This window comes from Rutilus rutilus (genome assembly GCF_951802725.1).
Source record: "Rutilus rutilus genome assembly, chromosome: 22".
NCBI classification, from domain to species: domain Eukaryota; kingdom Metazoa; phylum Chordata; class Actinopteri; order Cypriniformes; family Leuciscidae; genus Rutilus; species Rutilus rutilus.
The window spans coordinates 495521-511646 of record NC_140227.1 but is presented as its reverse complement, the minus strand read 5'-3'; the positions used below and the strand labels follow the sequence as shown (position 1 = coordinate 511646).

Sequence of the window (16126 nt, the reverse complement as noted above, 5' to 3'; positions counted from 1 at the left end):
ACGGCCCGGATCCGGCTGACTACATCATGCGTTGTGGTCGTGTCTAGGTGCAGGTCCATCATCTGATCTGGATACGGTCCGGATCCGGCTGACTACATCATGCGTTGTGGTCGTGTCTAGGCGCAGGTCCTCCATCTGATCTGGATACGGTCCGGATCCGGCTGACTACATCATAAATTGTGGTCATGTCTAGGCGCAGGTCCTCCATCTGATCTGGATCTGGTCCGGATCCGGCTGACTACATCATGTGTTGTGGTCGTGTCTAGGCGCAGGTCCTCCATCTGATCTGGATACGGCCCGGATCCGGCTGACTACATCATGCGTTGTGGTCGTGTCTAGGTGCAGATCCTCCATCTGATCTGGATACGGTCCGGATCCGGCTGACTACATCATGTGTTGTGGTCGTGTCTAGGTGCAGGTCCTCCATCTGATCTGGATACGGCCCGGATCCGGCTGACTACATCATGCGTTGTGGTCGTGTCTAGGTGCAGATCCTCCATCTGATCTGGATACGGCCCGGATCCGGCTGACTACATCATGTGTTGTGGTCGTGTCTAGGCGCAGGTCCTCCATCTGATCTGGATACGGCCTGGATCCGGCTGACTACATTATGCGTTGTGGTCGTGTCTAGGTGCAGGTCCATCATCTGATCTGGATACGGTCCGGATCCGGCTGACTACATCATGCGTTGTGGTCGTGTCTAGGCGCAGGTCCTCCATCTGATCTGGATACGGCCCGGATCCGGCTGACTACATCATGTGTTGTGGTCGTGTCTAGGCGCAGGTCCTCCATCTGATCTGGATCTGGTCCGGATCCGGCTGACTACATCATGTGTTGTGGTCGTGTCTAGGTGCAGGTCCATCATCTGATCTGGATACGGCCCGGATCCGGCTGACTACATCATGTGTTGTGGTCGTGTCTAGGCGCAGGTCCTCCATCTGATCTGGATCTGGTCCGGATCCGGCTGACTACATCATGTGTTGTGGTCGTGTCTAGGCGCAGGTCCTCCATCTGATCTGGATACGGCCCGGATCCGGCTGACTACATCATGCGTTGTGGTCGTGTCTAGGTGCAGATCCTCCATCTGATCTGGATACGGCCCGGATCCGGCTGACTACATCATGTGTTGTGGTCGTGTCTAGGCGCAGGTCCTCCATCTGATCTGGATACGGCCCGGATCCGGCTGACTACATCATGCGTTACAATCATTTAACTGATTTGAATCATAGAAATGTAGAATGTTCTATGTGTATGCCAGGTTAAAGAGATGCGTTTTTATTCTAGATTTAAACTGAGAGAGTGTGTCTGCTTCTCCAACAATGGTAGGAAGATTATTCCAAAGTTTAGATGTTAAATAGGAGAAGGATCTACCGCCAGCAGTTGATTTCAATATTCTAGGTATTATCAACTAGCCAGAATTTTAAGATTGCAATCGACATGAAGGACTATAATGCATTAAGAGCTCGCTCAAGTACTGCGGAGATAAACCATTTAGTGCTTAGTAAGTAATCAGCAATATTTTAAAATGTATACATTGTTTACTAGGGAGCCAATGCAGTGTTGACAGAACTGGGATAATATGGTCATACATCCTGGTTCTGGTAAGAACTCGAGCTGCTGCGTTTTGGACCAGCTGTAGTTTGTTTAGTAAGCGTGCAGGGCAACCACCCAGTAGAGCATTACAATAATCTAGCCTTGATGTAATGAACGCATGATCTAACTGTTCTACATTTGTCATTGAAAGCATATGACGTAATTTAGATATATTTTTAAGATGGAAGAATGCGGTTTTACAGATGCTAGAAATGTGGCGTTCAAATGAAAGATTGGTATCAAAGAGCACACCCACACGCACACACGCACACACACACACACACCCAGGTTCCTAACCAACAACGAAGACTTGACAGAGCAGCCATCAAGTGTTAGACAGTATTCTAGATTATTACGTGTGGACGTTTTTTGTCCAATAATTAGAAACTCTGTTTTTTTCAGAATTAAGTAGTAGGAAATCACTAGTCATCCAAATGTTATATCAGCTATGCATTCCGTTAATTTTGTGAATTGGTAAGTTTCGTCAGGGCTGAAGAAATATAGAGCTGAGTATCATCAGCATAACAGTTAAAACTAATGCCATGCTTCCTAATGATATCTCCTAATGGTCCTAGTACTGAGCCTTGTGGTACGCCATACTGAACTTGTGATCGATAAGACATCTCTTCATTTACTGCTACAAAATTAGGTTTTATTAACAAAGTTCAGTAGCATGTTCAGATAATTAACCTAAATTAACTCAAGCGCACTCAGTTAATCAACCAATTACCCAAATAAGAGGTGTATATATAGAGCAGACTTACCTCCGTTCTTGTTTAACAGCATCCCTCTACCACCCCTTCTCCTCACTTCTAGTCCTAACTATTCTCTTACAACAACTGGGGGAGTACTCTGGGTTCGGGCAAAAATTCTGAGCTCGGAGCCTCCCCTGGAGAGCACGCCAAATACGCATAAACTTTACTCCACTTAATTACATGTAAGTGTGAACTCGTGAATTGATAATGGTCAGATAAGTATGATTTAAAGCATGCTAATGCAATTCCACTAATGCCAACATAATTTTGGAGTCTATTCAAAAGAATGCTGTGGTCAATAGTATCAAATGCACAAATAGCTGTGAGGATACTGCCTTTTCTAGTATTTTTGAGAGAACGAGATCGGCCTGTAATTGACAAATTTTGTAGGATCAAGTTGCGTTTTTTTAATAAGAGGTTTAATAATAGCCAGCTTAACAAAGTTTAATGACGCCCAGTTCCAGGAATGCACTAATATTTTGTTGGTAGTACCAATTAGTACCAACACTTCGGAAAAAAATTATAATTCGTCGTTACACTACATCCTTATGCATCGCTTTCTGCCAGGACTTTTACGTGCTTTTCCCAAAGCACTGAAGTGACGTCGACGTCCAGGTTAGCGGTAGCATGAGCCGTCAGGCAAGAGTTATTTAAATAAACTCCTCATGTACTTACAAACTTTCCAATGCCTCGTTTTTGAGTACAGAACCTATGTCTATCCCTATTTGTACTACTGTAGAAGTTTGGTACCATTCTGGGCATTATTAGTGGGGTAATTTACGGGATATATCATAGGATCCATTAGCGCCTGCACTAAGCCATCCGGCTGATATCTCTAAATAAGCTCTAACTTTATTAATGTTCAACCAAGGGAGAAAAAGCTTCTGGGGGGTGTTTGACTCGAGGTCATCGTGCAAAGGACCCTAGGTTGATTTTACTCCAAACCATCCCTTTAAGTGCACATGAGCCCATTATAGTACAGCTACTCCTTTAAATGAATCCAAATTTTAACCAGTTTTTACTGTGGAATAAATATTTTATGAAGCTTTGAACTTGACACATTACACAATGTAAAATGATCTGCCAATGGCATTTTCTGCACAATTCACTGTGCTGTTTCTCAGCCGCCTCAGAGAGTGCGTTAAAGTGGACATTATCCCGTTATAGTAGAGCTACTCCGAGCCTGAACCCAGAGTACTCTCCCCGTATGTAAGTGGTTAGGACTGGAAGTGTGGAGAAGAGTGGTGTTGGAAGAGTGGTGTTGCTAAACTGTCTATGGACTGAGGTGAGACTGCTGAATACACACACCTCTCATCGAGTGCTGTTGTTAATTATGTGGACGTGCTCCTCCCTAACTTTAATAAAACATCATGTAATGTTCCCTTAACATTCACATAACCAAGAAAACATTTTTAAAAAGGTTTTGGAAAATAAGAGGGAGTGACTGCAAATTTGACATCTCTTTCTTTAGACCAACATAATCAGTCTCTCAATATGTTTTGTAAGAATACTGCAGTTTATTATAAATGATTCATCCATGTACATCACTTTTTTGTTAACTCATGTGCCTCGTTATCTTGAATCAAACAATCTTATACGAGGCTCCATGAGAACAGCAGACTATCAACATGAGAAAGATCCAGATACAGGAGAGAGGAGTGTGTGCTCACACAGAGACGCTGCGTTAGACGAGTGTGTGTTCATACAGAGACAAGTGTGTGTTCATACACAGAGACAGAGACGCTGTGTTCTCAAAGCATGGCTTTATTGTGTCTGGTGTAAAGTCTTCATGAGAACATCTGCACTCCTCGACTCTATTTCGCCGCCGCCGCCGCCTTCCGTGCGATAGTCTTCGCCCCCTTCTTGTTGTGTTTCTTGGCAAAGCGCATGTTCCTCAGAAACTTCTGATCCACCTGTGACAGAAACATGCATTAAAGCTCCTGAACACACACACACACACACACACACACACACACACACACACACACACATTGTTAAAGTGTAACTGTCACCAAAATGCAACCTAGGGTCTTTTTGTGAATCTACTCCAGGCAAACTTTCCTTTAAAGTCATGATTAGAATGGAAACGCCACTTTTAAGTTTGACTTAAGCTAAAGCTCAGTTCCATATAAATTCACGGATAATTTGTTGTTTTGTCGTTAATGAAAATGAATATTGACCTTGTACTTGAAAAAGGATCCTCATATAAGAAACAATACTAAAATTCAGAGTCAGTTCATTCGCATTCGGAGATCGACTATTTTTGACTGAGAAACAGCGAGTCGTTCAAAACCTCTCTCTTTAGTGAACTCTGTGTGCACACACACACACACACACACACACACACACACACTGTTCTCAGTGCTGGAGTTCATGTGTAGAGCCGCTGGTGACACTTCCAGCACAGTTTCATGTTGTGTCGAGCCTTCTTAGTGTTTTAGAAATAGTGATTTTGATGCCATCACTGCAGTGGCCCCAGCACTCCCATTCACAAGACAATTTGACCGAAAACGAAAAGAGTCAAACTTAAAAGTGGCGTTTCCATTCTAATCATGTTTAAGGAAAGTTTGCCTGGAGTAGATTCACAAAGAGACCCGAGGATGGATTTTGGTGAGTTACGCTTTAACCTCTCGGACAGGTAAAGGTCTATGGTGTGCATCTCTCTCTCGGGTGTGTTGGATTCAGCTGCGCTACACATGTACAATAAAATCCTTTTAATTTTACAGTATACATTATAAATATATTTACTTGTTTTTCATGAATGTATTTTACAACAGTATAAAGAGCGATGAGTAACAGGTTTAGTGCTACACTTGTTCTCCATCTCCACTAAATGTTCAGATTTTGTACAGTTGTGCTCGTGAGTTTAGAGTAACTTTTGCTGCTGAAGTTCAACTAGTTTCTAATAGGGTTGTGCCGATGGACGATGGAGAGCCACCATCGTGATGCCACGCCCCCCACCCTGTCAGACCGGGTCACGTAATTTAATCTATTGATTCGCGTACAGCAGTGGTTGGAAACCTATGGCTCGCGAGCCACACCTGGCTCTTTGGCAAAAATCATGTGGCTCGCAAGGTCTCTCACCTTTTGCCAACAAACGATCAATAAAAAAAAAAAATAAAAAAAATTAAGACACATCAACAGAGATCGGCTTTCTGCAGAAAAAGCAGCCAATTGCAATTCCCTTGTTGTAGCCTACAGCCTACCGAAGTTAATGAAAAGTGTATGATGATGATAATAATATTCAAGTTGTACCGGCAAAAGTGCGTGTTCAGTGCTGTTCACGAGTGTCACGAGTCACCACAGCAATCGCTTCTGTGGTACAGCTCCTGCACTGGGAGTCAAGCTGGCGAAGACCATTTTAGAACAGCAGCGAAAATGTAAAAGTAGGCTATATAAACTTTAATATATATTTTTATTGAAACGGGTTAATTCCATATTGCAACTTATTATTTGCTGAATATATGTTTGTTTTTAATAGTCTATGGACCTAATAATTACTACTGATGAAATTTTATTGAAAAAAAAAAGCATGTTTTTAATAATAATATTATAAATGAACCCCACGATATCATTGTCCATCGCGATGTTTTACTGTAAACATCGTCAACGGCCAATTTAGGGGACGTCGCCCAACCCTAGTTTCTAATAGTATTTTGACAGATTATGATCATATCATTATTACATTTGTTGTTTTTCTTTATAATGATGTTTAACACACAAGAGTAATTATCAGTTCATCAGAGGAATAGAAACTCTACACTGATTATAAAAACTGCTGATATCGGATCGGCCGACACTAAGAGTTTGTTGTACAGGGTGGGCCATTTATATGGATATACCGTAATAACATGGGAATGGTTGGTGATATTAAAGTCCTGTTTGTGGCACATTAGTATATGTGAGGGAGCAAACTCCTCAAGATGGGTGGTGATATATACATATACTAATGTGCCACAAACAGGACTTTAATATCACCAACCATTCCCATGTTATTACGGTGTATCCATATAAATGGCCCACCCTGTAGTTTAAGAACGGTGAACTCTGACCCCTCCCTGACCCTCCAGATCTCCTGATGAGACGCCTCTGATGAGCAGATCTGAAGACGTGATTACGCTGAACACCAGAACATAGGGGGCGGAGTTAAGCAACATGCAGTCGTCTCCCATTGGCTCGTGATGACTGACGTGCTTTTCAAACATTTATATTATTTTTCTAATAGGATCTGATTAGAAAGTAGGGCTGGGCGATATATCACATGACATCGTTAGGCGCATCTCGTCAGTAAAGCCGGTTCCTTGATTAGTAGTAAATCGCCATCACCTGCTTTCAGATGGAGCGGCATTCACTACACAGAGCCGTAGTTCACTGACAAGCTGAGCCATAGCGCATTAATTATCGCAGACGTATCGCCTGCAGTGAACTACGGCTCTGTGTAGTGAATGCCGCTCCATCTGAAAGCAGGTGATGGCGATTTACTACTAATCAAGGAACCGGCTTTACTGACGAGACGATGTCATGCGATATATCGCCCAGCCCTACTAGAAAGCAAGTGCACGTCTTATTTCAATGTTCTATTGTGTTTACTTTAGTGTAACAACACTTGAGTGGTGTGTCATCAGATGAGCATGAACACACTTCTGCAATCGCCCGAGACTCGAACCCATGACGCAGTGTTGCAAGCTCCATGATCTACTGTACGAGCAACACGAACTATACGTCTAGAACAGATATATGACACTAATATAAAAAATAAATAAAGTTGCTCGTTTTGAACATCAGGATCTTCAGCATAAACACTGAAGGCCTTACAGATGTGCAGAGGAACAGCTGGAGGACATCATCATCTTACCCCTTTCAGAGACTCGTAGCGCTGAGATCGAGGCTTCTTGATGCCGTTCCTGTGCCACTTACGGGCTGCACACACACACACACACAGAGACAGAGAGAGTCATTAAAACATCCACAGCATCTCTCACACACACACAGTCATTAAAACATCCACAGCATCCCTCTCACTTCACACACACACACACACACTCTAACATTAACAACAGCATCACAGGTCACACACACTCATCCACAGCATCTCTCTCACACACAGAGAGAGAGAGAGAGAGAGAGAGTCATTAAAACATCCACAGCATCTCACACACACACAGTCATTAAAACATCCACAGCATCCCTCTCACTTCACACACACACACACACACACACACTCTAACATTAACAACAGCATCACAGGTCACACACTCATCCACAGCATCTCTCTCACACACAGAGAGAGAGAGAGAGAGAGAGAGAGAGAGAGAGAGAGAGAGAGAGAGAGAGAGAGAGAGAGAGAGAGAGAGTGTGTCATTAAAACATCCACAGCATCACTCACACACACTCAAACATCCGCAGAAACTCGCTCTCTCACACACACACAAACACACTCAAACATTAACAACAGCATCACTCACACACTCAAACATCCACAGTATCACTCACTCACACACACACACACACACACACACACACATATACAAAAACATCCACAGAACACACACAGAGTCAATAAAACTTCCACAGCATCGCATCACATCTCACACACTCACTCTCTCTCACACACACACACACACCGGGCGAACACTTACACTGGTTGTGTGTGGTGTGATTCTTCGACTTGGCCATTTCTGATCAGTGTCTGCTAACAGAAAAACAGCAGTTTAGAGAACAGAAGTAACACAGATCTGCAGGACATTACAGTGAACTTTACACTAGCTAAACCTCCTCAGGACGCTATGCTAACGGCTAACTAAACTATAAACTCCACAACACCGGCCCGCTCGCGCTCAATACTGCACTAGTGCTGCTCAATAAGTGCCACTGTACACGATACTGGACTGATGTTCCAAGAGGAGTTTGCATTTAGGAGGATTCATTTAGATTTCATTTTGATACGGAGACAAACTCAATACCTGCCACACGAAGCGCACGACAACCGGAAGAGAGAGAGACGGCAAAGCATTGTGGGAGATAAGAGTCCCCGTCACCGGATGTGAAGTTCCGAAAACACATGTAAACAAACACAATTTTAGTTTCACACATTTTATTTCACGTTTAATTCTGAAACCTTTGGAATCCCATTTCCAACACATAAAAAAAACAATAATGCTTTATAATACTAATAATGATAAGTATGACACAGAGGTCAAAAATATTACTTAAAATGTTAAAAAGTTGAAATTATGACATACAAGTCATAATGCATTTACATTTATTAATTTAGCAGACGCTTTTATCCAAAGCGACTTACAAATGAGAACAATAGAAGCAGCTAAACTAACAGTAGGACAATAATATGTAAGTACTATGACCCTTCTCAGTTTAATCTAACGCAGTACAGCGTTAGATTATCATATATATATGAATGTTGAAAGTGTTAGTATTACTGGATCAAGTGCTGCCGAAAAGAAAAAGATGCGTCTTCGGCCGTTTCTTGAACATGGCCACGCACTCAGCAGCTCTGGTCGAGTTAGTTAGATCATTCCTCCAGCAGGGAACAGTCCAGGTAAAAAGAAGAAGCCTCCCCGTCGGGGAATCGAACCCCGGTCTTTGACAGGCGGAGATACTGTCCACTATACTAACGAGGATTGGACGATAATGCGATGCATTTATAAGTCCAAGATTGTGTGTCACAATTTGGACTTGTAATTTCGAACTTTTTTTTATGTCATAATTATTATTTAGGACATCTTTTTTTTTCCTTATGTGCCGAAAATGTGAGTATAGCCTTTTAAAAATCCAAAATGAAACATTAAATGCTACCATACTAGTGTAAAGTTATTGAAAGTAACTTGACCCACCATTGTCCAATAATAATAATAATCATAAAACTCACACACCCACATAAAATGAAAATATAAGAATAGTAAGTGTGTTATTTTGAAACTATGATTACCATGGTAAATTGTATGTGATTGAGCTACACGTAATGTAGTAGAGCGAAGTGACCGGTAGATGTCAGTGTAAACACACGTCATATCCGCTTCTGGAACAGGGATCACGTGAGGTGAGAGAAGCAGCTCCCTTCAGTAAATGCTTCATATTTATAATGTGTCACATGAAGAGAAGTAGACTTACTGTGTGATGTAGAGATGAAGGCCACTGCCAACAAATGTACATATTTACATTTATATGCATGTTTTGTATCTATATTTCCCATAGTATCCTATAATAACACCCAGGCCGCAGTGATCTGAGATTGACTGAAAGATTATTTCAGATGTATATTGAGCTCTTATGGAGATATGGCTGTGTTTCTCCTCTAAAATCTCAGGCATTCTCCAGTGAAGCCCAAACAATCAGACTGGCTGCTATTAATAGCCTTGCCTTGCTGTCTGAAGATACAGGCACTCAGTGGACTGACTATAGACACCGAACAGCCTCTTTCTGTTAAACTCTGAGGTTTATTACAGGAACAAGCTGATCAAAGCGCTTTCATATCATTCCTGTGGGCCTGAGAGGACTGAAGACGCACCTGTCATGATAACATACAGAATACTGTGTTAATAATGTTGCATCAGAATAAGTTCCTCTTGCAGCATCTCTTCTCTGATGACGAGGGCGGGGCTATAACTTGTCACTCACAGGAGATCAGCCAATAGCAAACCACAACCATCCAATCAATTCCCCACAGACACAATCAAGCCCCGCCCACATGTGTTCTTGTTCCTGAAGCGTTGACGGCGTACACATGCGCATTAGGTGTTCAGTCCAAAGGTGTGCGCGTTTGAATATATATGTGTCCTTCTTTACAAACCAACCCTCAATAAACTACAGCTCCACGAGAGTCACAGCAGTGTTTGTGGACGGATCTGCGGCTTTCAACAAATCGTGACAGTCAATGATTCATTCATAATTATAGCCACTTCGTTACTGATGAATGAATTACTCGATGACTCGCTCATAAAGGCTGTGACTTGCCGCCACCTACTGGCGGATTTAATTTAATATTTAAAAGCATCTCTATTGATTTTTTTTTTTATGTAAAGCATTATTTATTTTATAAAGCTAAAAAATGCACTGGAAATATCGAATATACGCAGAAGATGTTAAAAGCCTCGGGGGACACCGCTCTAAGAGAACACCAAGGGCAGAACGTAATACACAGAGGTCACTTACAAAGTTAGGTTAAAGAGACAAACAAACAGGGATTCAAACAAACAACATATAATAAGGTAGAATGTACAGACTGTGAGCTGAAGAGTAATGTTAGAGAGATGAATGAGAGAAGGGTGGACGCTTGACGGATGAGGAAGAGCCACAGCGCTAAAGACCGGATGGCTCCTGTGGTTACCAGCAGGGTTCAAAACGAGGGGGGTCTGGGGGGGTCCTGGACCCTCCATAAGTCATTAGGGACCCCCCATAAGAATTTATTTTTGGATTTTGGGGGGTCCCCGACAAATATATTTTAACATTAAAAATGATTGTGAAAATTATAGGTCTTCAGTGACGTTTTATATTTATAACAGTAATTAATTTATTTCCTAGCGCGAGGCAGCAATCAGGGCAGCTATTAGCCGAGTGAGTTCCTGTACAGCGTCACAGATGGTTGTTGTGGTGCTCCCGCAGACACGCACTCTAGCTGAAAGCGGCAAAACCAAACCCCACAAGAGTGAAATCCTGAATGAAAATCCTGTAAGTGCTTCGATTATATTTATATCTCCATAATTGCTTATAGTAAAATATTAGGAGTTCGAGTTCCTATATGAAAAGTTGCATTAACTAGATACCCAGTGTAATGATTAGAAGAGTACGTTTTTCAACGTTTCTTGCTAGCTGTATGTGTATGAAGCCAAATGATCTGCCAGCTAACAGCAGACTGTGGAAGCTTGTTTCCGCCAGAGTGAAAAATAAAAACATAAAAAAGTAAGACTTTATAATCTCACAATTCTGACTTTTTATCTCAGAAATACGTGATATAAAGTCGCAATTGCAGGTTATAAAGTCAGAATTGCGTGATTTAAAGTCACAATTGTGTGTTGTCAAAATTGCGTGATAAAAAGTCACAATTGCGTGTTATAAAGTCAGAATTATGAGATATAAACTCGCAATTGCGAGAAATATACTTGAAATTCTGACTTTTTTTCTCAGAATTGCATGTTTATATCTCGCAATTCTGACTTTATAATACGCAATTGGGAGATATAAAGTCAGAATTGCATGATATAAAGTCGCAATTGCGTGTTATAAAGGCATAATTGTGAGATATAAACTATTCTGAGGTAAAAAAAAAAAAAGTCTGTCTTTTTTTCCCTTAGAATTGGACTTTATATATGAGAAAAGATGTCAGAATTGCGAGATATAAACTCGCAATTATGGGTTATAAAGTCAGAATTGCGAGAAAAAAAGTCAGAATTCTGACTTTATAAGACGCAATTGCGACTTTATTTCACGCAATTCTGACTTTATATCTCGCAATTCTGACAAATACTTGTCCAGTCAGTGATTACGAAAGATAACCAGGACTTAATTCAAGTCTGTGAGTTGATTAAAGTGAATGTGATTTGAGCATGAATGAGTATATACATGAGAGCTTGGTAAGCTATCTAGGAAGCTAATATTATTTTTCTTAATTTAGAATCCTGCATCATGGAGAGAAAAAGAGGAAAAAGAACTTGTAACTTTGTTGCTCTAGAGGTAGAGGTTTACCTGTTAGATTATAGCCACTTCTCCAGACACCACTACAATACTGGGCCTAGCCCAAACCATGAAAAACATCAAGGGATAAGACGGTGGGATAAGACCATTATCCCACCTTCAACATTGGTCCATATAATTTTGCCTACAGTATATAGTGTAGCAAGGTAGTCTTCAGAATTTTTAATAATTTAATCATTTAATTTTAGGGGACCCCCCAAGAGTCCTAAGTCATTTCGAACCCTGGTTACCAGACTATTAAAGCTGATTGAACATGACACAGCCCCGCCTGAGAGATCTTCCACCAGCCGCCACTGCACACACTTCACACACACTGGACACACACTTCACACACACTTCACAGGGGAGACTAGTGGCACTTCAGGACTGCGCTGTCGTCGTGTCCAGGCGCAGGTCCTTCATCAGATCTGGAGTGTGTGTGCGTGTGTGTGTGTGAGAGTGAGTGAGTGTGTGTGTATGTGTGTGTGTCCAGGCGCAGGTCCTTCATCAGATCTGGAGTGTGTGTGCGTGTGTGTGTGTGTGTGAGAGTGAGTGAGTGTGTGTGTATGTGTGTGTGTCCAGGCGCAGGTCCTTCATCAGATCTGGAGTGTGTGTGCGTGTGTGTGTGTGTGAGAGTGAGTGAGTGTGTGTGTATGTGTGTGTGTCCAGGCGCAGGTCCTTCATCAGATCTGGAGTGTGTGTGTGTGTGTGTGTGTGTGTGTGTGTGTGTGTGTGTGTGTGTGTGTGTGTGAGTGTGAGTGTGTGTGTGTGTGTGTGTGTGTGTGTGTGAGTGTGAGTGTGTGTGTGTGTGTGTGTGTGTGTGAGAGTGAGTGAGTGTGTGTGAGAGTGAGTGAGTGTGTGTGTGTGTATGTGTGTGTGTCCAGGCGCAGGTCCTTCATCAGATCTGGAGTGTGTGTGTGTGTGTGTGTGTGTGTGTGTGTGTGTGAGAGTGTGTGTGTGTGTGTGTGTGTGTGTGTGTGTGTGTGTGTGTGTGTGAGAGTGAGTGAGTGTGTGTGTGTTCTCCTGCAGTGTGTGTGAATGATTCCTCAAAGCATGTGCGTTGTTGAGAAGTGTGTTCTTACTTTAGTAATTGATCCAGAAACACCCCAGAAACACTTGACAGAGAGTTGAGATATATATAAACATATGTTTGTAGTTGTAATCGTCTGATGACATCATAGAGAGGAAGTAAAACTGATTCTCGGTGTCCATGTAAGAAACGACATCTATATAAAGACATCCCTGTGAAACTAGAGTTTGATTAATGTCATCTAATTAGACATGTGGCTTCTCTGAACAGAAGAACTATTTTTACACTCTTTCTGTTCTTCTTTCTCATCTCAGACTCAGAGAGAGAGAGAGTGACTTCAGGAACACACGCATTATCACACACACACACACACACACACACACACACACACACACACACACACACACACACATTCGTCAGGAGAGAGAAACTCTAATTCTGCTGGAGACTGAGGAAGAGGAAGACCAACGGTTCACTGACCTCTCACACACACACACACACACACACACACACACACACACACACACTCACTCACTCACTCACTCACTCTCACACACACACACACACACACACACACACACACACACACACACACACAACTTGAGATAAAAAGGGTTGGTTTCATGTTTCACTGCAACATGAGTTTTTTCACACATTAATTTCCTGGTTCAAAGGTTTATGCTTCAAACTGTTTAATACTCCTGATAAGCAGAAGCGTGTCAGTGATGAGTATTCCAGCTCCACCGAAGCCAGACCTTGTGGAACAAGACTTCAGTCTGCAGTTTAGAAGTTAAAATCCACTTCATTTCTCTGTTTTCTCGATGGTATTTTTTCTAATGTGTCTTTATTGCTCTTAGGACATGAAAAACAAGAGTTGAATTTTTTTATTATTTATTTTTTTACACATTTTTCAAAGAGATTTTCAGATGTCCACTTGAGTGGACAGCATGCGTTTATGGTTTAAACTAAAGAGATACTGTATTAAACATAATACAATAATCAAACAGATACAGTGTGTGTGTTTAAAAACCAATCAATAAAATGATATCAAATCATGTGAAAACTATAAAATATATACAAAACATATAAATGTGAAATATTGCAAAGGCAGTTGAACTTCATACAAGTTGCACTTCGCGTATCTTTGATATCAGAACATGAGGATGTGATTCCATCAGAAATTTCTACAGCCTGTCAATGTACAACTGTGGAAACCATTCAGATGCTTCCTCCAGTGCACCAGAGTATGGAGATTTACCCTTATTAGCTGATCATTCTGATTATATTCAAGATGGACACATTTCTAGCATAGCCCTCCTCTGAGAAAACCTAGCGATCAGGGGTTTTCAATCTCATCTGAAATGAGCAGTGTTGGATTACAAATAACATGCATTACGTAATCAGATTACTTTTTGATGTTACAAGTAATGTGTTACAAGTAACGTGCATTACGTAATCAGATTACTTTTTTGGTGTTACAAGTAATGTATTACAAGTAACGTGCATTACGTAATCAGATTACTTTTTTGATGTTACAAGTAATGTGCATTACGTAATCAGATTACTTTTTTGATGTTACAAGTAATGTATTACAAGTAACGTGCATTACGTAATCAGATTACTTTTTTGATGTTACAAGTAATGTATTATAAGTAATGTGCATTACGTAATCAGATTACTTTTTTGATGTTACAAGTAATGTATTACAAGTAACGTGCATTACGTAATCAGATTACTTTTTTGGTGTTACAAGTAATGTGCATTACGTAATCAGGTTACTTTTTGATGTTACAAGTAATGTGTTACAAGTAACGTGCATTACGTAATCAGATTACTTTTTGATGTTACAAGTAATGTATTAGTAACGTGCATTACGTAATCAGATTACTTTTTGATGTTACAAGTAATGTATTACATGTAACGTGCATTACGTAATCAGATTACTTTTTTGATGTTACATTTAATGCATTACAAGTAACGTGCATTACGTAATCAGATTATTTTTTTGATGTTACAAGTAATGTATTACAAGTAACGTGCATTACGTAATCAGATTACTTTTTGATGTTACAAGTAATGTGTTACATGTAACGTGCATTACGTAATCAGATTACTTTTTTGATGTTACAAGTAATGTATTACAAGTAACGTGCATTACGTAATCAGATTACTTTTTTGATGTTACAAGTAATGTATTACAAGTAACGTGCATTACGTAATCAGATTACTTTTTGATGTTACAAGTAATGTGTTACAAGTAACGTGCATTACGTAATCAGATTACTTTTTTGGTGTTACAAGTAATGTGTTATAAGTAACGTGCATTACGTAATCAGATTACTTTTTTGATGTTACAAGTAATGTATTACAAGTAATGTGCATTACGTAATCAGATTACTTTTTTGATGTTACAAGTAATGTATTACAAGTAACGTGCATTACGTAATCAGATTACTTTTTGGTGTTACAAGTAATGTATTACATGTAACGTGCATTACGTAATCAGATTACTTTTTTATGTTACAAGTTATGTATTACAAGTAACGTGCATTACGTAATCAGATTTTTTCAAATGTTACGAGTAAAGAAACGCATTACAAGTCACATACATTATGTAATCACATTACTTTTTTGATGTCAATGAAAATTACATTATAATAATACAAATACATTTATTTACAGTCAAAAAAAGTTACTGCAGATTAAGTATTTTCAAAAACAACATTCACAGTATAAGTATGAATTGTAGATGAAATATAGCCATTGATGCATGAGGTCCACTCTAAAATCAAAACTTGGAAAATTTAACTGTGATAGGACTCATTAGATATTGCTTGATACTGCAATATATTTTTTTTTACCTACTAGAGTCTCCTAGGATAGAAGGAATGGGTGGATATTCCGGAGCAACTCTGACTGACCATTGGCCATCTTGGTTTGGAGGGGGGAAAAATGTACACACAACGGCTTATGATCCGACAGGATCCACTGTAGAGGTTGATGTGCAACTATGCCATCAAAACCTGTGCAAATTCAAGAAAATGCTTTTTTAATAGCTGTC

General features: G+C 40.5%; 1 protein-coding gene across 2 annotated transcripts; it reads right to left on the bottom strand.

Annotated features, from left to right (window-relative positions):
- Window positions 1-4094: 4094 nt before the first annotated feature.
- rpl29 (ribosomal protein L29) lies at window positions 4095-8405 on the bottom strand. 2 transcript variants are annotated; one of them, XM_084395487.1, is made up of 4 exons: window positions 8312-8405; window positions 7988-8040; window positions 7204-7268; window positions 4095-4261 (listed from the first exon to the last, which is right to left on the bottom strand). In XM_084395487.1, exons 2-4 carry the CDS (start codon window positions 8022-8024, stop codon window positions 4163-4165), a joined length of 201 nt encoding a protein of 66 aa, XP_084251613.1. In that variant the 5' UTR covers window positions 8025-8040; window positions 8312-8405; the 3' UTR covers window positions 4095-4162. The 2 variants fall into 2 exon arrangements, with proteins under 2 accessions (XP_084251613.1, XP_084251614.1); XM_084395488.1 differs by having other exon boundaries at window positions 7988-8037; window positions 8312-8400.
- Window positions 8406-16126: the final 7721 nt, after the last annotated feature.